Here is a 26,506-nt window from a genome sequence, read left to right on the forward strand (position 1 = left end):
TCTCGCTGCCCAGGTGGGTCTCGAACCCGCGGGCTCAGGCAATCCACTCACCTCAGCCTCCCAAAGGCGCGGGATTACAGGCTGAGCCACCGATCCCAGCTTCCCTTTTATTTTTATCAGTCGATCCCTCTCCTCGCCTGTGTTCAGATGCTGTCAACAAGATATTTTTAACTGAATATTCAGATTTATGTTGATTATAAGCCATTCAGCTAATTTGAGTCACCTGGGGATAGGGGACTTAAGCAGCATTCTGATTTGTCAACATCCCAAGTGTGCTGTGGCACTGAGAAGCCTCTGGCAAGAGAGCCCATCGGCTCTTTCCGAAGCTCCCTTGTGCCGAGGCCCCTCTGGGCTGTGATGCAAGGCGCCGTGCAAAGCCTCATACTCCTGTGAGGACCATGGGTTGGCGGTGCACGCTTTTTTCCTTATCCCTTCCACATGTCTCTTTCTCCTCCCATGTGTCTCCCTGCTCCCTAGTACCCATGTTCTGCCCTTCCCAGCTCGCTCTTGATTTTCCTCCACAAGGCTGAGAGATTCTGGGGATGTTGGGAACTGAGCCCTCCCTCAAGGAGACTAGTACAGTCAGGATGCCCAGTGCTAGCCTGGAAAAGGCTCAAGTGAGGCAGCTGATTTCTGTTCTGGAGCTCATCTTTGTTTCAGTTAGGCCCCATTTCCTGAGCCCTGTGACTTAAGCAATGCAGAGTTCAATTCGATTCAGAGCTATTTTTACTGCCTGGCCGGGACACATTTCCCCATCTAATTCCACCACTCAGCCCACCCATCCTCCCCTGTCAGGTTGGTTTGACATTTTCTGTGTTCTTTGTGCTCAGGTTTGGTATTATTACTTGAGAAACCATGGCAATAACTACCACCTGCAGGGCTCTGTACAAACACTTCTCCTTATAACATTCTTGCAAAGTAAGTATAATTCACTCTAGACGAGGGTCACATGATTGTCTTATTCCAAGGCACTAGTAAATACCTGACCTGGTCCCAGATCTTTGCTCCCTTTCTGCTGCATCTGTCACAGAAGGATCCGTAACTGAGGTTCACGTCCCATTCTTCCTGTGTTCCAAGGATTGAAGGCCAGGTCTTCTTATCAGCAGACAAAAAGGCTATTAGAATGCAAGCCCCATGAGGGCAGGCCCCGCATCTGTTTGTTCACCTTATATTCTTAACACCCAGCACTGTGTCTGCCCTGTAGCAGGGGCTCAGTAAGTATCTATGGAGAGAATAAATATCAAGGATATGTAAGCAGATGCATAAAGTGGTAGGACGATTTAAAAGAAAAAGAAATCTTTCTAGAAAGTTTTGTAAATTATTTCTAGCCTAGGACACCCTGGTTTACACGTGTTATTTTAGGGTAATTATTAATAGCACCACCCCCTTTCATTCTCAAAAGCTTCTCAGTTTAAAAGATAAGTTATATGGCCTAAACTGAAAGGTAGGTTTGTTTGTTTTTGAGTAGGGTCTCACTCTGTCATTCAGGCTGGAGTGCAATGGAATGTTCATGGCTCACCTCTGTCTCAAACTCCTGGGCTCAGGTGATTCTTCTGCCTCAACTTCCCAAGTAACTGGGACTACAAGCACATGCCACCATGCCTGGCTAATATTTGTATTTTTTTTTTTAAGAGATAGGGTCTCACTATGATGCCCAGGCTGGTCTCCAACTCCTGGGCTCAAGTGATCCTCCTGCCTCAGCCTCCCAAAGTGTTGGGATTACAGGTAGTCACCGCACCCAGCCCATATACACTATTTTTGGACATTTTTAGGTTGCTTCAGTTAACCAGGTTAATAAAAATACAAAACTATAGTCATTCCGGTTATGTTAGTGATTGTTCCAGGGCTTGGCTTTGGGTTCACAAAGGAATATATTGGTATAAAAGAAATCAGACGTGACTGTGGAGATTTGCAAGCAGCCTCATTCATTAGCATCACTTATCAGCATCATGGTGGCTGAGTCCCCCAATGCCCCTGAAGTGCTGTTGGAAATGAGAAATGTTTATACAAGGAAAGGGAAACACGCTAGCAGGGCCCCAACACGCTCCATGGGAGACACTCCAAATATCAAAGCTAACGTGGAAGTGTCACACTGTCCTCTTAGGATGTACGATATTTGAGGGAAGTAGGAGGAAATGAGGTTGGTGAAATCGGTTGACCTGAGTCTGTGAAAGACCATGCCAAGGGGCTTAAATTTTTTTTCTGTTTAAAGTAGGGAGGGGCAGGTGAGGGGTATTGGCTCATGATGGTGAACTGGGCACACCTGTCACCCTCCCTTCCCCTCCACAGCAGGAGATGCTTTCAAAATGGGATGACACGTTAGCAAGTAAACAGCATGGGACAATAAGAGGACAGGTGTTTCAGATTAAAAGATCAAGGAGACAACCAAAGACCATGCATTGTCCTTCCTGGGGTCTTGGTTCAGACAAAGCTGCTGCTCTCTGAACATAAAAACAAACTTCAGAAAAACTTGAAATCTTGAAGGCAGATGGAATCAAACTGCCACTAAAACACAAGTAGAAAAACCATAACTTAAAAGATACAGAGAGAATAAATGCAGAGGAAAAACAATTTTAGTGATAGGTATTAACAGAATTAACAGTATTAACGGAAACACAGATGGAAGTGGCCCAAAGTGTGGTCACCTGGTTTGGATCCGCTGAGAGCAGAACACACTCGGACCAGGTAGGTCCCCGGATTGTCCTCCTGGACTCTCCAGCTCACTCCTACTACTATGGCAGGAGCCATGGTGCTCCTAACTGTAGGGTAAGACCCAGGAACTGTCCAAAGACGATGAACTGTACATGGAATGAGGGTGTCCTGCATGGGCTGTTTCCAGACTTCTATCACTGAGATGGAGGAGAAAAGGAAAGGCAGTTCTTCCCAAGAGGATCATAAATTAACATGCTTGGTTTTCAGAGGAAAACCCGCCTTGATTTTGAGCCTCTCTGCCCACCCTGTTCACTCACATCAAACCCATAGTCCGTTCTCTCTTAAAGCAAACAGCCTTCGAGGAAGCACCAACTGCAGGGGAAACTGCTTATTCCCACCCACTTGGTCTTTGATTCATATTTATATGTCCATAGCCAGGGGTTGCCAGACATTCGCAGAACTAGACACAGGTGCACAGAACAATCAATCTAGAGACAGACTATCAAGGTGGTAGAGTCTAAATGTTTAGTCCCTCACAAATGCATATGTTGAAATCCTAACCCCTAAGGTGCTGATACTAGGAAGGGAGGTCTTTGGGAGGTGATTAGGTCATGCGGGATTGGCACCTTATAAAAGAAGACTGAGTGACACCCCTTCCCTTATCCACCATGTGAGGCCCCAGTGAGAAACTGCTGTCTGTGAACCAGAAATTGCACCTTCAACGGGCACCAAATCTGCCAGCACCTTGTTCTTTGAGTTTCCAACATCCAAACTGTTGTTTATAAGCCACCTCATTTTCCAAAAACCTGTTACAGCAGCCTGAATGGACATAAGGGAATGGAAGAAAACTTTTAAATTCTGATTTGTATTCCAAGAGAGGCTATCACATCCTAAACATAGTAGGCTATAACAAAAATTACAAAAAAAGAAAAATCCAGCCGGGCTCGGTGGCTCAGTCTATAATCCCGCGCCTTTGGGAGGCTGAGGTGAGTGGATTGCCTGAGCCCATGGGTTCGAGACCCGCCTGGGCAGCGAGACCTCATCTCTACAATAAATCAAAAAAATCAACTGGGCGTGGTAGCGCGCGCCTGTAATTCCGGCTACCTGGAAGGCTGAGGTGGAAGGATCGCCGGAGCCCAGCAGGTTGAGGCTGCGGTGGCCGGGAGCGGCCACTGCGCTCCAGTCTGGGCGACAGAGTGAGACTCCAGCTCAAAAAAAAAAAAAAAAGAAAGAGAAATCCTAGAAATTAGTAATTCACATTAAATTAACTGAAGTTGTAATACACACACACACACACACGCACATATATTTAGAAGGACTGAAGACTGAGCTAGTGATCTGGAAAATAAGGAAGTCCCTCAGAGAGAAGTTGAGACACGAAGGATGAGATTCAGGCTGGCTAGCATCTAATAAAAGATTTGCAGGGAGAGACAAGAACAACAGACAGGAGGAAAGAATCAGAGAAATTCAGAAAAATCAGAGAAATAGTAGAAAATTTCCAGCGTCAAAGATCCACTGGGTGACAAGTAGGAAGAATACATCCCTATCCACATGCATCCTAGAGAACTGTGAGAACCCAGAGGATAAAGAGTAGAAAAATGCCCAGAGAAAAGCAAAGCAGCATACTCTTTTCATTAGCAAGTCTGGATGCTGAACGCAAAGTTCCAAGACAATGTGATTTTGACCTTAGGAATATTTGCCAGGTGAAACTGGCACTGAATTGTGAGAGCACAATAAAGATGCTTTTAGACATGCTAGGACTCTTTGATAACATCAAACAGTCATTTAAAGAACGTCCTGGGCCTGTACTGTGGTTCAATAAAATGAATCCAAGAAAGAAGCAAATATGAGAGACAAGAAACCGTAGAAATCAGAGAAACAAAAGTTCATTAAATATAAATGTTAATGAAAACCTGTAGAATTTCAATATGGGAACTACAATTCCAGATATTCACAGCATGAGAATGGTATCGGGGGTCTGGGTATTGGATGGAGGGAAGGTGTGTAAGGATGCTGCCTTGTTTGGAGAGAGGCTGGAGATTTAGATGAACTCTCCATCTTAATTGAAAATGGCTAGCCGGGTTCAGTGGCTCAGCCTGTAATCCCGCGCCTTGGGAGGCTGAGGTGAGTGGATTGCCTGAGCCCGTGGGTTCGAGACCCGCCTGGGCAACTTGGTGAGACCTCATCTCTACAATAAATCAAAAAAAATTAGCCGGGCGTGGTAGCGCGCGCCTGTAATTCCAGCTACTTGGAAGGCTGAGGCGGAAGGATTGCCGGAGCCCCAGCAGGTCGAGGCTGTGGTGGCAGGGAGTGGCCACTGCACTCCAGTCTGGGCAACAGAGTGAGACTCCAACTCAAAAAAAAAAAAGAAAGAAAGAAAATGACTGCATATGCTTATTAAAAATTAAGCACTTCCCAGTTCCCAGTGGCCAAACTGGAGTCATTTGAGTAACAAAATAATAGTATTGGATTGTCACCCAGAGGATAAAATAAATATCCATAATGATGTACCGTATAAATAAATAAGTAAATAAGGGAGAAGGAAGGAATCTTCCTTACAAAGGAATTCCACATAAATGTAGAAGGAAGGAAGTGAAAATCACCATTGGAAGGTCACAGTAATAAGATCTGCTGTTGAATGGTAAACTAGAGGGTATAATTTTAAGGAGAAGTGGACTATTCCCATAACCTCGAAGTTTCTCCCTTAACACATTTGTTAATCCCTGTGATGGTTTTAACTTATCCATAATTGTTTGACATTTCTGCCTTCAAGAGGTGGCGAGTCCCCTTCCACTGTGTGGGGTTGGTCTGAGTGACTCCCTTCTGAAAACAGGGTGGGGAAAGGAAGAAAAAGGGACTGTACAGTGGAGAGACCTTGCAGACACCATCTTAGCCAAGCAACTCAGGTGAACATCGCTGGAAATGTCTCATTTACACCTGGCACCGTGAGAAGGGTACTCTGTGTCCATGATGTTCTTCCCCAATCTGTAGTCCCAGTGGAACCATGAGACAATGTCAGACAAATCCAGGTTGTGGGACATTCTTCAGAATACCTAGCCAGTGTTCCTCAAAGGTCAGGAAAAACTGAGACACCATTGCAGATGACAGGAGACTGGGAGACACGGGGACTAAGTGTAACTCGCTACTCTAGACAGACAAAGGACACGAGCAGAAAAATGGGTGAAATCCATATAAAGTCTGTAGTTTAGATTTCATAAATATGTTTGTCCTAAACTTCAAGAAGCGGATAATTTCTGTGTTTTATAAACTATTCAAGACTGTAGGATAATATTGAAACTTTCTATTTTATTCTTCAAGGTTGGCATAACCACTATACCCAATTAAGATGAGACAATAAAGCAAGATTGCATCCAGATTCACTTATGAACATGGGTGCAGAAATCTAAAAATGAATGAATTTATTACACATTGTAAATAGATTTATCCCAGCAATGCCATGATGGCTTGACATTAGGAAATCTGATATAATTTACTACCTAGCAGATTAAAGAATAAAAAATAATACGATAATGTTCATATTGAAAAAGCATTTGATAAATTTCAACACCCATTTCTGATTTTTAAGTTCTTAGTCTCACAATGGGAAGACTTTTTTTTTTTTTTTTTAACTTGATGAAGGATATTGATCAGAAACCTTCAGTAAGAATTATATTTAGTGGTAAAAGCATTTGAAATATTCCCACTGCCGGGCTCGGTGGCTCAGCCTGTAATCCCGTGCCTTTGGGAGGCTGAGGTGAGTGAATTGCCTGAGCCCACGGGTTCGAGACCCACCTGGGCAGCGAGACCTCATCTCTACAATAAATCAAAAAATTAGCCAGGCGTGGTAGCGCGCGCCTGTAGTTCCAGCTCTTTGGAAGGCTGAGGCAGAAGGATCGCCGGAGCCTGGCAGGTCGAGGTTGCGGTGGCTGGGAGTGGCCACTGCACTCCAGTCTGGGTGACAGAGTGAGACTCCAACTCAAAAAAAAAAAAAGGAAATATTCCCACTGAAGTCAGGAACAAGGCAAGAATGCCCACTGTCACTTCTGTTCACCGTTGGTTTGGATGTTCCAGCTAACACTTTAATAAAAGGAATAAATTCTGGAAACAGAGGCCAAAGTAGAATTTTTTGAAGATACTGTGTTTGTCATTCTAGGAATTTGAGAAGAATCAACTAAAATGTAGTGGAACTAAATAGAGAATACCATAAAGTGCATTACTTGAATGAGTTCCTTATACAGAAATAGATAGCACTTCTACATGTCAGCTGTAATCAATCAGTAAATGTAGTGAGTAAGAAAAGATCTCTCCACACAATGACCTCCAAATATTGAAATATCTGAGACCAAACAGATGAGGACACATGCTAAAACTATACGAAAGTCAACAGAACTGAGGAACATAATACATGACCCAAATTCTCTGAAAGCCAAACTTCCTAAATAGGGAGATTTAACACAGCAGTGATATTCCTTAACTAACCATTGAAATAAATGCAACCAAGATCAAACCTTTAATAAGCTGATGCCACAATTTAGTTGGACGGTAAATTGTAGGAAAATATCCAAGAATCAAATTGAAAAATAACAAGGAGGGAACTAAATGCTCTTTCAGATATCAAAACATCCTATAAAGAGCCAGTAATTAGACAGTGTGGCACTAACCAGAGGTAGGCAACTAGATCAGTGGGTCAGAATGAAGTCAGGGAAAACACATGCACATTTAAAAACACAGAGATGCTTGGCTTGTTCAATAAGGTTATTGGGGCAATTAACTCTGCATTGGAAAAAAATCAAATCAGATGCTTACATCATATTAATCACCAAATAAATTCTAGATGGGATGGAAAGCTAAATACAAAAAATAAAACTGTTTAACTATTAGAATATACCGTCAAAGTTTGTTTTAACATAAATAGAGATGACTTTGAAAGCCAGACACAATTTGCCAAGGCCATGAAGGAAACAGTAGATTTGCAATTAAATATCAGACGTTACTAGTGGCAAGAGATCTTATGATCAAAATTAAAGACTGACAGATTGGAAAAAAGAAATAGTTGACTGATATCCAGAATATATAAACTCCTACAAAGCAATAAGAAAAAGACAAACCAAGGCTTGGAAGTCAAGGTAGTAATGCATAATAAATAGGATATGCAATAAATAGAGATTCAGTTTGCCATGAAAAAAATATATATATTCAACTTCACCATTAGTTAGAAAAATGCCAATGGAAGGGGAAATTAAGAGGGTTTTTAGTCATGATATTAGCAAACATTTTTTACAGATTAAGAATAATTAGTCTGTTAAGAGTTGGGGAAATGGGTACTGCAGGTGGGGGTGTAAATTTTGTTTCCTTGGGGAGAGCAATTTGACAGTATTTAAGATAAAAAGCAAAAACTTTGTGATCTTCTAGCTTTGATCCTAAGATATGTGCTTATTTGTATAAAGATATAGGTGTTTGTCAAAATCTTGTGATAACATCAAAATCCAACATTGGGAGAATGGCTCAATCAATTATTATCACTGGAAATAAGAAAGTTTGGATCAAGGTGACATGTGGATCACCAGCCCAGATCCCCACAAATAACAGAAAACACTTTTAAAAGAACCAATCTAGCTGGGCTTGGTGGCTCAGCCTGTAATCCCGCACTTTAGGAGGCTGAGGTGAGTGGATTGCCTGAGCCTGCGGGTTCAAGACCCGCCTGGGCAACTTGGCAAGACCTCATCTCTACAATAAATCAAAAAATTAGCTGGGCGTGGTAGCGCATGCCTGTAGTTCCAGCTACTTGGAAGGCTGAGGTGGAAGGTTCGCCGGAGCCCAGCAGGTCGAGGCTGCGGTGGCCAGAAGCATGCCACTGTCCTCCAGCCCAGGTGACAGAGTGAGACTCCAACTCAAAAAAAAAAAAAAAAAGAACGAATCTATCACAGCCTGCAAAATGAGAATGTTTCCTATGAACCCGAATTTTGGACGAATTTTTGAACTATGTTGATAAGTGAAAATGCCAACTCATTTTTAAAAATTCAATGTATGAAAAATTGCCTGGAAGGGTAGACACTAAACTGTCCACATGGTTGCTTCAAGAGAAGGGATTGAATTACGATATGAGAAATGGTAAAGGAAACGTACTTTAGGGGGAAAAAAAAAAACAAAAACCTCTTGCCTGGTTTCTTTCCCCTCACCTGTTCTTTCCCACAACCCTCGGGAAACCAGGCCGAAGGGGGAGGGAAGCCCCACGGGGTGGGGGACACCTGTGTGAGCATCCTGTCCTGCAGAACTGCCTCTTGGGCAAGCTGGCTTTCTCTTTGTACAGGTACTTCCAGCTTTTTCACCCCCTTCTTGTTGGCTTCAGCTTGAATCTGTTCCCAAATCTGTTTTGTCATATGGCTCTGTCTATAGTCTGGCATTTCCGATTGTCTTCTGATGATTTCCATGAATTCAAGCATCTTCGTTCTTTGGCACTTTCAGTGGGTTGTGTTCATTAGCTGTAGTGAAGAAAACAGAGATAAAAGGAAAATGGAAATTCTGTTTTTCCTAGTTGAACGTACTTGAAAATATCCCAGATGCAAATAAAGAGCCTTTTGGTTTCTAATATTGGGATTGGAATGGCATGTATATCTCCTTGAAAGGACTTTATTTGAACATTTCTTAGGATTTAGGAATTTAAATCTTGCTCTGTTCTCTAGAATGTGTGTTTCATCAATATAAACTGGGCAGGAGAGTCAACAGTTTGGTTCTCTCGGCAGTAAACAGATTTTCCAGCAGGACGACATTTGGGTCCTAGGGATTCTACCTATTGTTATTAGTCTGAGACAGAAATTTGCAGAAAAATAGTACTACCTTCGGATCTATTAGTTACCCTGGTTACTGAGGATATGACACTAATAGTTCCTGCCCTTACATGTTTAGAGTTGACCAGCTAGTCCCACCCTAGGGTCAGTCATTTTATTCTTTGTAACCTTTTTTTGCTTTGTCCTCTTATTCGTGGCATTTTCTCTGTGCCCAAATACTAATTAGATGGTGCTTCTGCTTCCTTCTCTTTCAGGCAAAAATAGACCTCTTATTAGTTGGAGATGTCACTGTTCACTGCCTGGCTGATACTGTACAGAAATTCTTTTCAAATACAGCCGGAGTCACCGTCACCATTAGCGACGTGCGGGAGGCATCCAAGCTTTTGGACGATGGCACCTTCAACATGGTTTTCCTACAGATGACTTCTTTCCTAAGTGCTGAGGACCTCGAAGCTGTCAGGTTAATTAGGTAAACTTTAAAAACCTTGATGTATATCTTTAGAAATGTTTCTTAAAAACCTATTTCTACAATGGTCCTTAAAAAATGACATCGTTCTCCTTTAATTTTTTAAATGAGGGAAGATCTTCACAGGCAGAACTCTATAAATGTTGCAACCTTTATTGCCAGTTTGTGACATATTATTTTAAGAATTATCATTTTAACTTGCCAAGTAATAGGTACAGGTGAGAATGTAAGAATTAATTAGCCATAGATATTTACCTGGCACGTGATACTTACTTTATTCCCATATGGACTCTTTCTTAATAATGGCTTCATTAAAATGATACATCTTTGTCAGAACTCATTAATTGTTATGGCAGCTACTGGAATGAGTGAGCTCTCTTTGCTCTCTGTCATGTTGGCTGTGATCTGAGGTGTCTCTTGGAGTTGTGAGGCCCTCTGGATCCATTGAGTCCAGAGACAACCACTTCCATGGAGTGCTCTTGTTCCATCTTCTAGCTCTGTAGAAACTCTGCTTCTTTTTAACCTGCTCCCGCTCTAGAGAGTTGGAGTCCAGTGGTGGGAGAGTTGGGCTCTTATCTGCCTGACTGTATTGGATTTGGAGGCACTTAGGATGTGTTTAAACAGGGTTAGGTCGGAACAAATTTGTTCCCCTTCTATGATATGCTTGAGAAAGTGGAATGGCAGATAATATATGAGAACTTGTCAGAATTGTAGGATAGGTCTTTCTAGGCTAAAAGAGAAAGTTCAGAGACAATATCATGATCCCTGAATACAGGAGCAAGCAAATTATGTTAGGGGAAAAGAAAGGTTGGAATGGGAAGAACAAGTCACTTGTTAAATAGAGAGGCAGACAGACAGACACCACTCCTGGGTTTCTTAGAACAGTTGAGCTTCTGCATTTCTTTTGGCTTTCTGTAGGAATATGAACTCCAAACAAACCAGGCAAACTACCTTGAAGTGAATTTCACTTCCAAACCATGAAGTGAACCGTTCTCCTTCTCCGAATATGCCTGCTTTACTGCATGCCGTTAAAAAAAACCTAGAGGCCAGGCTCGGTGGTTCAGCCTGTAATCCCACGCTTTGGGAGGCTGAGGTGAGTGGATTGCCTGAGCCCGCGGGTTCGAGACCCACCTGGGTAACTTAGTGAGAACTCATCTCTACAATAAATCAGAAAATTAGCTGGGTGTGGTAGGGCGTGCCTGTAGTTCCAGCCACTTGGAAGGCTGAGGCGGAAGGATCGCCGGAGCCCAGCAGGTCGAGGCTGCGGTGGCCGGGAGCGGTCACTGCACTCCAGTCTGAGCAACAGAGTGAGACTCCAACTCAAAAAAAAAAACATATTATCTCTTTTATATCATATTTCAAACTGAAAACTGAGGCCGAGAACCCATGGCTTTTTTTTTTTTAATTTAGCAAATCTCAGACTAGAACTCTTTACTCTTCCCTTGATGTTCTTTCTAGAGGTCCATAATTATTTGACTTTTGTCTTGAACCTCTTTTATACCTCTGAGCTTTGGTGTATGCCCAGTTCAGTGTAAAACAGACATAGATGTGGTTTTGGAAGAGCTCTGAGCAGATTAGTATGAATGGTCTCTCTCTTATTGCAAGATAGGATCCTAACTGTGTCTCTCTGAATGGAGTGCAGCTTTGTCTTTGCTCATTTTCGAAGCTACATTTTGAACAGGATAAAAATAAAGTTTTGCGGAAGAGCCAAGTTTATGCTTTGGTGCAGTCCAAAAGGGGTTTTTTTGTTGTTGTTGTTGTTTTATTTTATTATAAAGATGGGAGGTATAATTCAGGGTTAGGTATACAAACATTGATTATGCAGGTGCCCTTGTTGATGAGGTGTGCTCCTTCCTCCCCTAGCAGTTTCCTCAACTGTCAATCCCACCCCCCCCAACAGTTTCCCACTACTGCCAATCCTTTTCTTATAGTATTATAATTGTTACAAGGTCCACTTATGAGTGAGAGCATATGGTACTATGTTCTTTGTTTCTGTGATGGATCACTGAGTATGATCGACTCTAAATCCAGCCAAGTTGCTGTGAAGTCCATATGTTTGTCTTTCTTTATGGCATAATATTCCATTGTGTATATGTACCACATTTTTTTTATTTAGTCCAGCTTGGATGGGCAACATGGTTGGTTCCATGTTTTTGCTATTGTGAATAGAGCTACAATGAACATACGTGTGCAGGTATCTTTTTTGTAGAATGATTTGAGTTCCTCCCGGTATATTTCCAATAGGGGAATTGTTGACGCAGCAGGTTAAAAGAATCTCCTGTCTGATACCACTACAGATTCTCCCTGCTGCTGCTTTTAGTGCCTGAATAGCATAGCTTAAGATATCTTAGCAGAGAAGAGACGATAGATGAAAGTACAAAGTATCTAGATATGTATATGGTAGTTCTATTATTTTACCTTGGATCAATTGCTTAAAAAAAAAGGATAATTTGTGGAATACAGCTGGATTTGTTTCTGTTGTTTGTCTCGTGTCGCACTCATCCCAAAACAGTGTGGATCTTGACTAATAGCAGGTGGTATCTGCCTTGTAGGTGCCCGTGAACGACTCTTTGGAGGAGTGGGAGAAAAGCCATTCTAGGGCAGACCATGAGTTCTGGCTTTGTGTTCCGCTCTGAAAAAGGGTCGAAGTTTGTTTTGATTGCTAGTTTGCTTTTGGAAGATGTGCTTTCATGATACTTTCATGATACTGGCCTGAGAGGCTAGGAATGGCTCCAAAATTCTCTTTTCTGCTCTCAGATCTCTTATGAGTTTACAAGTTATTTAAACCGTTATGGATTTTCAACCTGCAGCCTTTTTGTTTGCTTGTTTTTTGTTTTGAGTTGGAGTCTCACTCTGTCGCCCAGACTGGAGTGCAGTGGCTGCTCCCAGCCACCGTAGCCTCGACCTGCTGGGCTCCGGCAATCCTTCCGTCTCAGCCTTCCAAGTAGCCGGAATTACATGCTCACGCTACCACGCCCACCTGATTTTTTTATTTTATTGTAGAGATGAGGTCTTCGTCTGCCTAGGCGGGTCTCGAACCCGCGGGCTCAGGCAATCCACTCACCTCAGCCTCCCAAAGGCGCGGGATTACAGGCTGAGCCACCGAGCCCGGCTGCAGCCTTTTTTAGAGTAATGAGTCGCACTCACTCACTGCCCCTTTCATAAGAGGTTTAAGCCGCCGGCTGTCCTGAAGTACTATTCTCCTTTGGGGTTAGCTAACATTTAATGACTGAGCCAAAATGAAGTCTGGTTCAGCTCTACTTCTGTAGTTTAGATTTTCCCATGTGTCTTTGTTTTTTGTTTTTTGGGGGTTTTTTTGAGTTGAAGTCTCACTCTGTCACCCAGACTGGAGTGCAGTGGCCGCTCCTGGCCACCGCACCCTCGACCTGCTGGGCTCTGGCGATCCTTCCGCCTTAGCCTTCCAAGTAGCTGGAACTACAGGCGCGGGCTACCACGCCCAGCTGATTTTTTAAATTTTATTGTAGAGATGAGGTCTTGCCAAATTGCCCAGGCGGGTCTCGAACCCGCGGGCTCAGGCAATCCACTTACCTCAGTCTCCCAAAGGCGGGGGATTACTGGCTGAGCCACTGAGCCTGGCTCCCTTTGTGTCTTTGTTGTGGTTTTGTAATATCTCAAAATCTGGGTGTGTTTAGGAGAAAGGACAACTACTTACCTTACTCTTATCTCTCTGGGTGCTTTATGAGCAATTTACATGAGAAGTGTGTCCATATTTATTTTCAGAATTAGAGCACATGGTCACAAATCTATATAAGACATGTTAATTTTTATTGAAAAAAGAATGAAGTTTAACCTGTTAGCCATAATATTAGATTTATTTTCTCTTTTTTTTGTTGTAAAGATGTGGGGTACAATTCAGGGTTAGGTATGCAAATGTTCATTATGCAGGTACTCCTGTTGATGAGGTGTACCCCTCCCTCCCCAGGCAGTTTCCCTCAACTGCCAATCCCATCCCCCTTCTCCCGGCAATTTCCCACTGCTGTCAATAGTATTATGATAATTGTTCAAGGTCTGCTGATGAGTGAGGACATATGGTACTCTGTTCTTTGTGTCTGTGATAGATCACTGAGTATGATAGACTCTAAATTCATACAAGTTGCTGCAAAGTCCATATGTTTGTCCTTCTTTATGGCTGCATGATATTCCGTTGTGTCTGTGTACCACATTTTTTTATCCAGTCCAGCTTTGATGGGCAGCATAGTTGGTTTCATGTTTTTGCTATTGTGAGTAGAGCTGCAACAAACATGCTTGTGCAGGTATCTTTTTGGTAGAACGACTTAAGTTCCTCCGGGTATATTCCCAATAGGGGAATTGCTGGGTCATATGGAAGGTCAGTTTCTAGTTCTTTCAGAAATCGCCACACTGTTTTCCAAAGAGTTTGCAAGATTTATTTTATAATAAAATGAAAGCAACCTCCTTAAAAGAGTCATAAGTTTATTCTTACAGAAAAACTGTGTTAAGCTTGGTGCTAATCATTGATCATTTTATTCATTAATAAAATATCAACACTTTACAGACTGACATTCACAAAAATTTTAACACCTCTCAATTATAGGTTAGCATTACTGCTAGTACTCCCTAATTTGTTTTCATTTCATGATTGTATTAAAAGAATGTATTTTTATTGAGAAGAGGAACTCAAGCACTACCCAGCAGTAAAATATTTTAAGGTGATCTTAGGACTTGTGTGCTTGGCTCCAGAATTCCAGCGATGTTTCACTTTTGGCTTAGGTCAGTTCTCAAAATTGAGCCACAATCAGAGGGCAGATTCTTGATCATTCAGGCACATCCTGACACCTGATCTTCCAAAGGCAGTTACGGAAAATTAAAATACGTTTCAAATTCATCAGTGATGTCTGAGTCCTCTCTGAAATTGTGCTTGTCCTCTCCATGAAGTGACTCAGCAGTTCTTAAAACATTCTGTAATTCTCGGGAGCTCAGAGCAGTTCAGCAACAGGAAAGGAATGCAAATGCGGTTCCATCTGCTCAGTCAAGTTGGGATCTGATTTCACTCCCACCCCCTCACCCCACCCCCACTTACAATGGTCTAATCAGTTTGCTTCATCACCTCACTAACAAAACGCAACCTTACGAACCACAGAGGTCTCACAAGTTGTCCTTTTATGTCTCCCAAAACATACTGGACTTGACTGTGTAACTTATCAGGCAGATTGCATGACCCAATCTTCCGGATATTTGACAATACAGCACCCATAAAACATCTGATTAGTTTTACGAAAAACTTTATCCCAGGAATTGGTAGTGGAAGTGAATAGGAACTGAGGAAGACTCTAGATCTTTCTAATTTCTAGCTCCATGGCACATGGTGAATGCCATAGCAGGAATTCCTCTATAGGGCAGCCACAAGGGAGCAGGCCATGCCTGCCTTCACTATTGGCCAGAGTAAACTGTCACAGCATTAACTACATTTTATCACAGGTGCCCTATTGGTAGCAAGTGAACTCATTGTTTTTATATTATTGGAAATGTTGCAGTTTTCTTACTGAAAAGAGTTGTCTTAATTCATTAAGCCAGTAGCAAAGAACATTATTTGTTACAAGTACCAAATAGGCCGTGCTACTCTCATTTGGTTTCACTTAGCCCATGGACAGAATAATGGACAACCATATTCAAGAAGGTCACAGCCCAAAGATGACAGTGGCTTTTGCCCTATAAGTCTTTCTGGCTCTGAAAGAAGTAAGCTTAGACATTTCCCCTGGCTTCACAGGGACTGATGAGACCCCTTGGCCCTCTTAGATGATAGCTTTCGGAGGCCAGGGCTTTCCCGAGACCCTTTGGTCAGCAGAGTGCTCAGCTCAGCTCAAAATACTTTTATATGTATTTTTTTAAGTTATCAGAGACCAGGGAGGGGGACAAGAGAGCAGGTGGGCACTCCTAAAGGCTGAATTCCAGAGGACACTCCGGGCAGGTGCAGGAACAGATTGTAGAATATCCATATCTAACCTTGCGTGTGAGGTTTAGTTTCAGGAAACATCAAGCCATTGATGCAGTATAATCTGTGAAACAGGAGAAGTGAATGGTCCCCAGATTAATGGCAAAAGTTTAAAACACAAGAGACATCAATTGAGAAGGTCTCAGAACCTGAAATGAGATTTTGGTGTATGAAGACAGAGTGGTATCTGTTGGGATGGATAAAATATTTTTGTTTTGTTTTGTTTTTGCATTGCTTAGTTTGGTTTCAAGGAGCATTCATTCATGAAAATGAGAATTTTCTTGTTGTTCCTGAAACTAGAAGCTCTTTTAGCTTATTGATTTGTAGAGAATGTGAATGAGCGGCTGAGCTGAAGATCAGAGTGTTGGATTCTGGGAACTCTATCGATTCCTGGCTTCCCCGAACAGCAGGGGGAGTGTTCTGGTTGATAATTGATTCTGTACTGATGACAAAAGTCCAAGAATCCCAACCCTGTCTGATGTAAAGCTTGAAATTTGAAAGCCATCAGCATATATAAATCCATATACCCAAATCGAATGTATTTTTGTGTCAGTGACATCAGTTTTCAAAATTTTTGAAAAATCATTTTTTCAAAGATGGAGATAGGGAAATGTATAAAAAGCAAATTGCCTGTTGCTAAAAATTATTTTAATTCTAGAATATTTTAGCTTATGATAATTTTTGTGAATTTACTATAAAGTGGTTTTTTTTTTGTTCTTTTTTTTGAGTTGGAGTCTCACTCTGTCGCCCAGACTGGAGTGCAGTGGCCGCTCCCGGTCACCGCAGCCTCGACCTGCTGGGCTCCGGCGATCCTTCCGCCTCAGCCTTCCGAGTAGCCGGAATTACAGGCGCTCGCTATCACGCCCGGCTAATTTTATAAAGTGTTTTTTTATGCCAACAGCTGGACTGCACTACTCAGTAGTTTTCTTTCAGAGGTCCTGACTGTTCAGCCCGTTTTTCCCTTCCACCTGTCTTTCTTTCCTCAGCCTGCTGTTCCTATCTCCATTCTACTCTATACCTTCTTATCACTTAAAAAAATAAAATAAGATGCTTTCATCGTGTCATTCTGATTGCTCCTGTTCCCTCCATGCCTGGCCACACCCGTGTTCTGACGCGCTGTTCTCACCCCCACATTCATCCTGGCGGTCAAACCCTGTCCTTCCTCCCACATATGCCCACTTTAATGTTAGTACTTATGCCTGAACTTATGTCTCATTCCCTCGTAGAAGCCACATACTCTTTCCTTTCTTTTCCTCCAGCCCAAACTCCTCAAGCACGAATAGATCTCAAATGGGTGAATATCACATTTTAGTAATAATCTTCTACTCTAAAGTAACTAGTTTAGTAAATATTCTGAACTGTCTTTTGACAGAAGATTCTTAGGTATTCCTGCTTTTTTTTTTTTTTTTTTTACAATCAGCTATTGCCTGAGTAACTGCAATATGGTCTGTTCAATCTGTTAGGGTACGGAGGGCCCGGGTGAGGGTGGAGTGATGCAGGGAGGTGCGCAACACCACCGGGGCTGGCAAGCCGAAGGTGTGCACTGGGAACCCAGAGATCCAAATAAATTGCAAAGAATTGTGACACACAAATAGGTTAAGAAAGAAAAGTTTATTTAGAAATAAATTAGAGAGAGAAGGAAAAGAGAAGATTCACCTCCCCAAGGTGGGAGAGGGAGACCAAAGCCAGGAAGCATGGCGACAGCCATGGCTCAAAGAGCACATGGCCACACCAGACTCTAGCAAAGCAATGGCCCCTGGTTGCTTGTGTTTGAGTCCTTTTAACCATTCTCCTAGATGAGGAAGATCATTAAGGTGGTGGCCTGCTTCCACATCATCACAAAGGGGCAGACAAGTGCAGGTACTGATGATGTCAGGTGATGGACAGCAGGCAGATGGGTGGATTATTCGCATGATTTCTGCCATGATGGGGCTTATCTGTGTCACATAGTTCACAGAGGGCTGATGAGGTCAACTCTAGCTGGAGTTTCCTTTAAGAGACTTGTTAGACATTTGCAATTCACGAATTCTTTGACCAAAGGTGGTTATGGTCCTTTGGGTTGTCCTGATCTTGTATCTGAAGATTTGCCTGGGTGGGGGGGTGGGATAGCTGCTGTTTGTCCTGCAGTAGTATGTCTGAATGCTTTCTAATCATTACACTGAGGCAAAAAGACTAAGAATAAGCTAAGTTTCTTCTAGGTTTCAATAGGTACATTTCACAATCTGCCTTTTTCTACTTCTGTAAATCCATCCCATCTACAGAGCGATCTTTTTTTTTTTTTTTTGAGTCAGAGTCTCACTCTGTAGCCCAGGGTGTAGCATGTTCATGACCACTGCACCCTCAACCTGCTGGCCTCAGGCCCTTCTGCCTCAGCCTTCCAAGTAGCTGGAACCACTGGCATGCACCGCCACACTCAGTTTTTTTTTGTTTTGTTTTTTTTATTTGTTGTAGAGACACAGTATCGCCAAGCTGCCCAGGCAGGTCTTGAACTCCCGGGCTCAAGAGATCTTCTCACCTTGGCCTCCCAACGTGCTGAGATTACAGCATGAGCCACCACACCACCCAGAGTGGTCTTTCTGAAATGCAAATAGAATTGTGTTGCTCCCAAACTTAATAGCTTCCCATTGCCTGTTTTCTGTTTTTTGTTTTTTTTGAGTTAGAGTCTCACTCTGTCGCCCAGACTGGAGTGCAGTGGCCGTTCCCAGCCACCGCAGCCTCCACCTGCTGGGCTCTGGCGATCCTTCCACCTCAGCCTTCCAAGTAGCTGGAATTACAGGCCTGCACTACCACGCCCGGCTGATTTTTTGATTTATTGTAGAGATGAGATCTTGCCTGCCCGGCATTGCCTATTTTAATTGAATCCCAAGCATTGCCTTTGGTCAAAGAGGCCTACTGAGATCCAAGCCTAGCCCTCCCCAGCTCCTGGGCCCTCTCTCGTGGTTTTTCCCCCTACGATGTCCAGTTCTAGAGCAATCTCGGCCATCTTGCACTTTCCCAAGCTCACTTGTTCTCTGCCACCCTAGGCTCCTGCACGTGCTGCTCCCTTTGTCCAGAATGTTCTGTGCTGCTTGTCTACTTTCTGCTTTGCCCTTGGCCTTTATGTGCCCTGCCAGTGGCAGAGGCCTGTCCCTCTGGAAGTCTCCCTTGAGGCTATGACCAGGCCGGTGCCCAGACATGTGCCCCTGTTGACCCCCGTGACTTTTCTTCACAGCACCAGACACATTTTTAGCCACATAATTATCTGTGGTAATTTGTTTAATGTCTTCCCCCCCAAGGAAACTGTTAACTCTATGAGAGCGGAAACTTAGTTTAGCACAATATTCTTCAGAGCATAGCACAAAGACTGGCACATAGTAGGTCTCAATGTATATGACTCACACATATAAACAACATATAATGTCCAGTACATTCCCTACATACAAACCTTCAAGTTATGAACTTTGAAGACACATACCTGCTTTTTAAAATATATTATGTCTTTCCACCAGGTGTCAGTACAGCCTGTTAAATGCTTCTAGCCCATTGGGTTAGTTGAGTCCCTAGACTGACTTTGTTGGACTTAAAAATGTGCTCTCAGAACGGAACTCATTTGCATGTTGAGGACTTCCTGTAATTTGAAATATAGAGTAACATATGCTTGCTCTTTCAAATGCATATGTAAGACATTACTTAGTGAGAATTCTTCCAGGTCTTATTTTAATCAATTAATGATAGCCACATGATCATACATGCTGCTTTCAGGTTTTGTTTTTTTTTTTTGGAGTCGGAGTCTCACTCTGTCGCCCAGACTAGAGTGCAGTGGCCGCTCCCGGCCACTGCAGCCTCGACCTGCTGGGCTCCAGCGATCCTTCCACCTCAGCCTTCCGGGTAGTCGGAATTACAGGCACGTGCTACCATGCCCGGCTTATTTTTTGATTTATTGTAGAGATGAGGTCTCGCTGCCCAGGCGAGTCTCAAACCCGTGGGCTCAGGCAATCTACTCAACTCAGCCTCCCTAAGGTGCGGGATTACAGGCTGAGCCACCAAGCCCAGCTTGCTTTCAAGTTTTTAAGAATAGTTTGTTTGTCTCAGGCAGTTTTTCCTGTTCTCTTTAAAGTCTGGTTCACAATCATATTCTCCTTGGAAAACCATTCCATGTTGGCTTATGCCAAGGCTCAGTAGCCATCAAAATATCAGAAATTTCTACTTACTGTTTTCTGGAGATTAGCTACGATAAAACCACAATTTTTAAAAAAATGTTTTATTTGAAAAATTGCAAGCATATAAAAGGAGAGAGAGTAGAATGAACTTCCATGCATGCATTTTGCAGCTTCAGTACTTAGCAACATCTGGCCTATCTGACTGCACCTCCTGCATACTGGTGGATTATTTTAAGGAAAAGCCAAGACACCATTTCATTTCATCCATAGATACTTTAATAGGTACCTCTCTTGGGTAAGGACTCTTTAAAAAATAGCTATAAGACCAATATTACACCTGAAAATTAATAGCAGTTCCTTAATACTGTCCAATATCCAGTGTGCAAATTTTCCTACTTTTTTTTTTTTTTTTGAGTTGGAGTCTCACTTGGTCACCCAGACTGGAGTGCAATGGCCACTCCCGGCCACCGCAGCCTCGCCTGCTGGGCTCCGGCGATCCTTCCGCCTCAGCCTTCCGAGTAGCTGGAATTACATGCGCACGCTACCACGCCCGGCTGATTTTTTGATTTTTATTGTAGAGATGAGGTCTCGCTGCCCAGGCAGGTCTCGAACCCGCGGGCTCAGGCAATCCACTCACCTCAGCCTCCCAAAGGCGCGGGATTACAGGCTGAGCCACCGAGCCCGGCAATTTTCCTATTTTTATCTTACAATTTTTTAAACTGTGAATTTATGCGCTCAGGATTCAGTGTTCCCTTCTCTCTCTCTTTTCTTTTTGTCTTGCTCTTTAACTATTGGTGGTGCGAAGAATAAATATATGTATACACACACACACACACACACACACACACACACACACACACACACACACATACACACATATATCTTTTTTTTTTTTTTTTGAGTTTGAGTTTGAGTCTCACTCTGTCACCCAGACTGGAGGACCGTGGCCGCTCCCGGCCACCGCAGTCTCGACCTGCTGGGCTCTGGCGATCCTTCCACCTCAGCCTTCCAAGTAGCCGGAACTATAGGCACTCGCTACCACGCCCGGCTCCTTTTTGATTTATTGTAGAGATGAGGTCTCACCAAGTTGCCTGGTCGGGTCTCAAACCTGCAGGCTCAGGCAATCCACTCACCTCAGCCTCCCAAAGGCGCGGGATTATAGGCTGAACCACCGAGCCCAGCTCACACACACATCTTAAGTGATGTTGAGAGATGGTCGCCATAATCAGAAGTGTCTGGATGGTTATGTAACCACTTTCAGCACCTCTTGTAATTGCAGAAGTCAAATGCGACTTGTACTCATCTTATTGAGTATTACAATTTCAATACCATTGTTTTCTTTCTTAAAATGTGTATTCATTTTTTTTGGCACCCTCTATATATTTTAAATGAGTCCTGTCTTATAAAGTTTCCCACATTATAGACTTTGCTGATTTTATTTGTAAAATGTTCTTTAAAATGTTTCTCTTCTCCCCAAATTTCTTGGAAGCTGGTGATGAGCTCAAACATTTGAATAAGGTTTAGACTCTTTTTTTGTTGTTGTTTTTAAGAAAAAGTGGTTCATGTTTTCCTTCATTGATTTGAAATGCTGCTCTTATTAAATTTCAATATTAATGACACCATTTTGAAGTCTAAAGAAACAAAGAAAATCACTGTAGTTTAGTTCCTAATGAGCTAAACTTTTGAATCCCAACTTTTTGAATGATGATTTTTTTTCAATTTCTAAAATTGTTTATGAAACTGGTTTAACCAGATACCACAACTAAATAAGTACAATACAAGAAATTAAATAACAGACTCATGAACACATAGTAAAATCATAAACAATGTAGAGACAAGCCAAATCCTGCATTATGTAGAAAGTATAATGCATCATAAACAAGTTGGGGTTTTTTTAACACAGGGATGCAAAGGTAGTTTAACTTTTTAAAAATCAGATTATTTAAAAATTTTTTTTCCAACAAAAGGTTTATATTCAAAATATATGAGAAAATCCTATAGCTAATAGCAAAATAACAAATAAACCAATTTTATGAATGATGATTTTGCTTCATTTTAATATTATATTTTTCTTTCTCAGATTTGGCAAGAAGAAAAACACATGTTTGCTGTTTGTTTTCATAATCCCTGAAAATTTTAAAGGTACATGCCTGCTGGATATAGTATTTGTTTTTTCTCCAAATAGAAATCATGAGACCAATATTTAATAAAAAGATTCTCAGGTTGTATTTCAGGGTATGGAACTGATATTACTTTAGTTGAACCACTGACAATGGAAAAAATGAGCAGTGTGGTAAAATACTGGAAAACATGTCTCTCAAATGCTGGTGAGTAAAAAATAAATTTCCAAAGTTTTGAAAATTCTAATTAAAACTCCATGAAAAGTATTTTATACATTTTTATTTATTTATTTATTTATTATTTTTTAATTTTTTTTAGAGATGAGGTCTCGCCAAGTTGCCCAGGTGGGTCTCAAACCCGCGGGCTCAGGCAATCCACTCACCTCAGCCTCCCAAAGGCACGTGATTGCAGGCTGAGCCACCCAGCCCGGCTATTTTATACATTTTTAAATTGGTTTTCCACTTATGCTTTTTATTTCTAAGGATTAACTTCATGCTGGGTGCTGCAAAGAACATTCATCTTTGTTAATCACAATCTGAAGAAAACAAGTGTAACTAAAATAAAGAAAGATATGTTCTTTACCTGTGAAGCAAAAATGTACGTCTTCAGAGGTTTAAAATGTATTGCACAAGGGCAAATGCAGTGTCATGATGGGAGCAGAGATTGTTTTATTTATTTATTTATCTATCTATTCTGGTAACAAGATTGTGTTACTATTTTCGAGGTCAGGGGTAGCCCAGCTACCATTTCTTAGTCATTCAAATGGAGTCACTCCTGTTGTGTCACTGTGTAGTCACCTACAAGAGGAGGGGGGGCACTAATCCTTGAATTGTGTAGTACTACCTCCCTTGCAAAACACTTGCATATAAATTATTTTGCTTCCAGTTAATAAAGAGGTTATCCTCTGTTTTAGATTTTAGACACAGAGGATGCATGTCAGTGCTTCAATTAGACTTCACATTTCTCAACTCTTGACCTGATATATTATGCATATCACCAGCGTCTAGCACTTAAACTAATGACATTCGTTTTAATTTTGCTTGTCAAAGGACAGACTCCAATTTTTGGAATTAAATTTTACTGGAATCATGATTGGTCAATGACTATTTCTGGTCTTTCTAGGCCTAGGATGCTAGCTAGGAAATCTTTTAAAATGAAGATGATTGGGGGAGATGTAGGTCAAGGGGTACAAGGTTTCATTTATGTAAAGATGCACAGATTCCAAATGTGACTGTAGTTAGCAGTACTGTCCTGTGTCATTGAAGTTTGCCAAGAGGGTAGATCTTAAGTTTTCTCACCACAAAAAAATTGGCAACTGTGTGAGGTGATGGGTTCCGTTAATTAGCATGATTGTGGCGATTATTTCACAATGTCTATGTATGTCAACTCAAGTTGTACACCTTAAATATATACAATTTTGAATTACAAATTATACCTCAATAAAGCAGGGGAAAAATTAGAAATATAAAATAAAATTGAGATGAGATTTTTCTTAAAATGGGCCTGAAAGTCACTTCTTTCTGGATTATCCTGTGCAAACTCATATTCTAGATAATACTGGATATAATACATCCCTCCTGGTTTTTGTCTATCTGTCTATCTATCTATCTATCAATCATGTGAGAGTCTCACTTTGTAGCCCAGGCTGGAGTGCAGTGATACACTCACAATGACCACAGCCCCCACCTGCTGGGCTCGGGCAATCCTCCTGCCTCAGCCTTCCAAGTAGTTGCAACCACAGGCAGGCACCCCCATGCCCAGCTAATTTTCTAATTTACTGTGGCGATGAGGTCTTGCCAAGTTGCCCAAGCGGGTCTGTGTTCTTTTTTTTAATATTCAGATCAGTGAGTCTGTTTTGTGACATTCCAACAGCTCCCAGCCCCTGCAGTTTTCAAGTTCTTCCTGGAAGTGACTAACCATGGTGACCAAGGGCTTTGTGCAAGCTCTTCTTATCGGTCCTCAGTGGAATAGAGCAGCTGCTTGTCACCGGCCCACATGCTTCATTTAGTTACAACCACGACTGCTTCCAGCTGTCTTATTTTGCTCTGAGGATGAGCAGCTGAAAAAAATTTTTTTTTCAGGTTCCATAGTTTGGCAGTGCAGCTGCTTATTGAAGACTCATGCATATTTTCTGTCTCCTGCCATTTTTCTATAAATAGGAACTTGATAAATAAACTCAGTTAAGCCGGGCTAGGTGGCTCAGCCTGTAATCCTGTGCCTTTGGGAGGCTGAGGTGAGTGGATTGCCTGAGTCCGCGGGTTCGAGACCCGCCTGGGCAGCGAGACCTCATCTCTACAACAAATCAAAAAAAAAATCAGCCAGGCATGGTAGCGCATGCCTGTAGTTCCAGTTACTTGGAAGGCTGAGGCGGAAGGATCACCAGAGCCCAGCAGGTCGAGGCTGCGGTGGCCGGGAGCGGCCACTGTACTCCAGTCTGGGCGACAGAGTGAGACTCCAACTCAAAAAAAAAAAAAAAAACTCAGTTGAACATGTTTTCGCACACCTGTTGCTAAGTGACTAGAATACGGTTGAAAGAGGGTGTCCTGAGGTAAATGGTGTAGTATTTTAGTTTGGGCTTTCTAACCTAAGTGGTTTTATGCTTCCCAGACTGAGATCTAGAAATGGCTTGCTAGTTTAAAAATACTGCTTTGTAAAATCGATTGAGTAAAAGATGACAGCTACGTTAAGGATTGAATCCTGTATGTTGAAAGCATCCTTCCTACTAGCGATTTTGGAATTCAAATGGTCTCCCTTTTAAAACTTTCAGCTAAGAATGAACATGCTCTCTGGCCTGAAGAACCTGGAGTGTCCTTGCAGAGGTCTTGCAGTGAACACCTGGAATGTGTTTCTACTGATCTGTTTGGCTGGTTAGATGTTTGTACTTTTTTATAATAGTACTATTTACCATGTGCGTTTCATTTACAAAAATTCCAGAGAACTTATTGATTATGGAACACTAGACTAGCTCACGTGCCTGGAGGTGATCTAAAAGAAAGAAGAGGCTATTTTGTGGAACGGGATGCAGTATTTTCTGTCTTTCAGAATCCTGAGTTGGCACCATGGGTATACAGTACAGAAGTATTCAACTCACTGTAAGGAAGCACTTCATAAGCAATTAGAGTTGACCATGAGGGGGAACAGGTTGAATTGTAAGGTTGTAAGTTCCCCATCATGGGAGTTTTGCCAGTGTTAAAATGGAGTCTGAGTTATCACTAATCAAAGTTCAATAATAGCAGTGGAATTCAGACTTTTTTTTTTAGAACAGTGGGATCCTTTCCTCTAACAAAAATTTTACATGGAATCCTAATATTTAAACAGATGATAGCAACCTCACCTGTTATCCACCTACCACTCAGTTCTTCCTGTTGTCATTCTTGAACTCATGAACCTATGCCCAGTTATTCAAAAACCACACTTAAGAAAGGATTTAAAGGGTTTTTTAAAAGCATACCTCATGTAGCTTATAGAATAACCTTATTGGTCCACAAGACAAGTTTTATTGTGTCTCTCTGTGTCTGTTTCTCTCTTTCTCTCATAGATATTAGAACTGGCATTTTCAAACTTGCATTGGATAGACAGTTTGAATTGGGGGATCCAACCCTTCCAATGCTAGCATTGTGTGCTTATAAAAATTCAGTTTTCATTAATTTCTCACCTTTGCTTAAAGCTGATTTCCAAGGAGGCTTTAAATAGAGCATAAAGCTAAAAAGAATGGACACCTAACTGCTGAGGATATGGGTACTGTCCTGATGATGGTGAGAATTTTGACTAAGTCACTCCCGGAATTTGTAGCATGTGGCCACCTACTATTTTGAACAAGGAAGGGACTTGGCAGCCAGTAAGTGTGGTTAAACCAAAGATGAGCTCACTTAGGTAGTTCGGAGATATCAATAGCTTTCTTGAGCTTATTTAACTGTTTGTTTTTTTTTTTTGAGTCATAGTCTCACTCTGTCGCCCAGGCTGGAGTGCAGTAGCATGCTTACAACCACCCCAGTGTCGACCTGTTGGACTCAGGTGATCCTCTGCCTCAGCCTTCCAAGTAGCTGGAACTACAGACGCATGCTACCATGCCTAGCTGATTTTTTGATTTATTGTAAAGACGAGATCGCACCAAGTTGCTCAGGCTGGTTTCGAACCCCTGGGCTCAGGCAGTCTGCTCACCTTGGCCTCCCAAAGTGCTGGGATTATAGGCTTGAGCCACTATGCCCAGCCTTATTTAACTTTTTAATCTCCAAGAGACTTACTGTATTAAACCTTGTCTGGGATATGCGGTTGAGAAGAGTTTTGGAAGGTTTCATGATTTTCTTATATGACTTACAACTAACTTTGTTTTTCTCTCTACTCATCTTGAATCTTTCTGTCTTTCCTC

The 26,506-nt window shown here is 42.0% G+C and overlaps 1 protein-coding gene across 1 annotated transcript in view; it reads left to right on the forward strand.

Moving 5' to 3' along the window:
- Positions 1-2,619: 2,619 nt before the first annotated feature.
- The window catches only part of LOC103262738 (spermatogenesis- and oogenesis-specific basic helix-loop-helix-containing protein 2-like), a 50,238-nt gene continuing 26,351 nt past the window's right edge, over positions 2,620-26,506 (forward strand). Inside the window, exons 1-5 of the mRNA XM_008060379.1 lie at positions 2,620-2,766; positions 9,695-9,909; positions 22,097-22,158; positions 22,239-22,343; positions 24,905-25,004. Coding sequence (XP_008058570.1) covers positions 2,620-2,766; positions 9,695-9,909; positions 22,097-22,158; positions 22,239-22,343; positions 24,905-25,004 — 629 coding nt within the window. The remainder of the gene's footprint in view (positions 2,767-9,694; positions 9,910-22,096; positions 22,159-22,238; positions 22,344-24,904; positions 25,005-26,506) is intronic.

This window comes from Carlito syrichta, unplaced genomic scaffold, assembly GCF_000164805.1.
Source record: "Carlito syrichta isolate Samal-C Ts95f unplaced genomic scaffold, Tarsius_syrichta-2.0.1 Scaffold304601, whole genome shotgun sequence".
Taxonomy (NCBI): domain Eukaryota; kingdom Metazoa; phylum Chordata; class Mammalia; order Primates; family Tarsiidae; genus Carlito; species Carlito syrichta.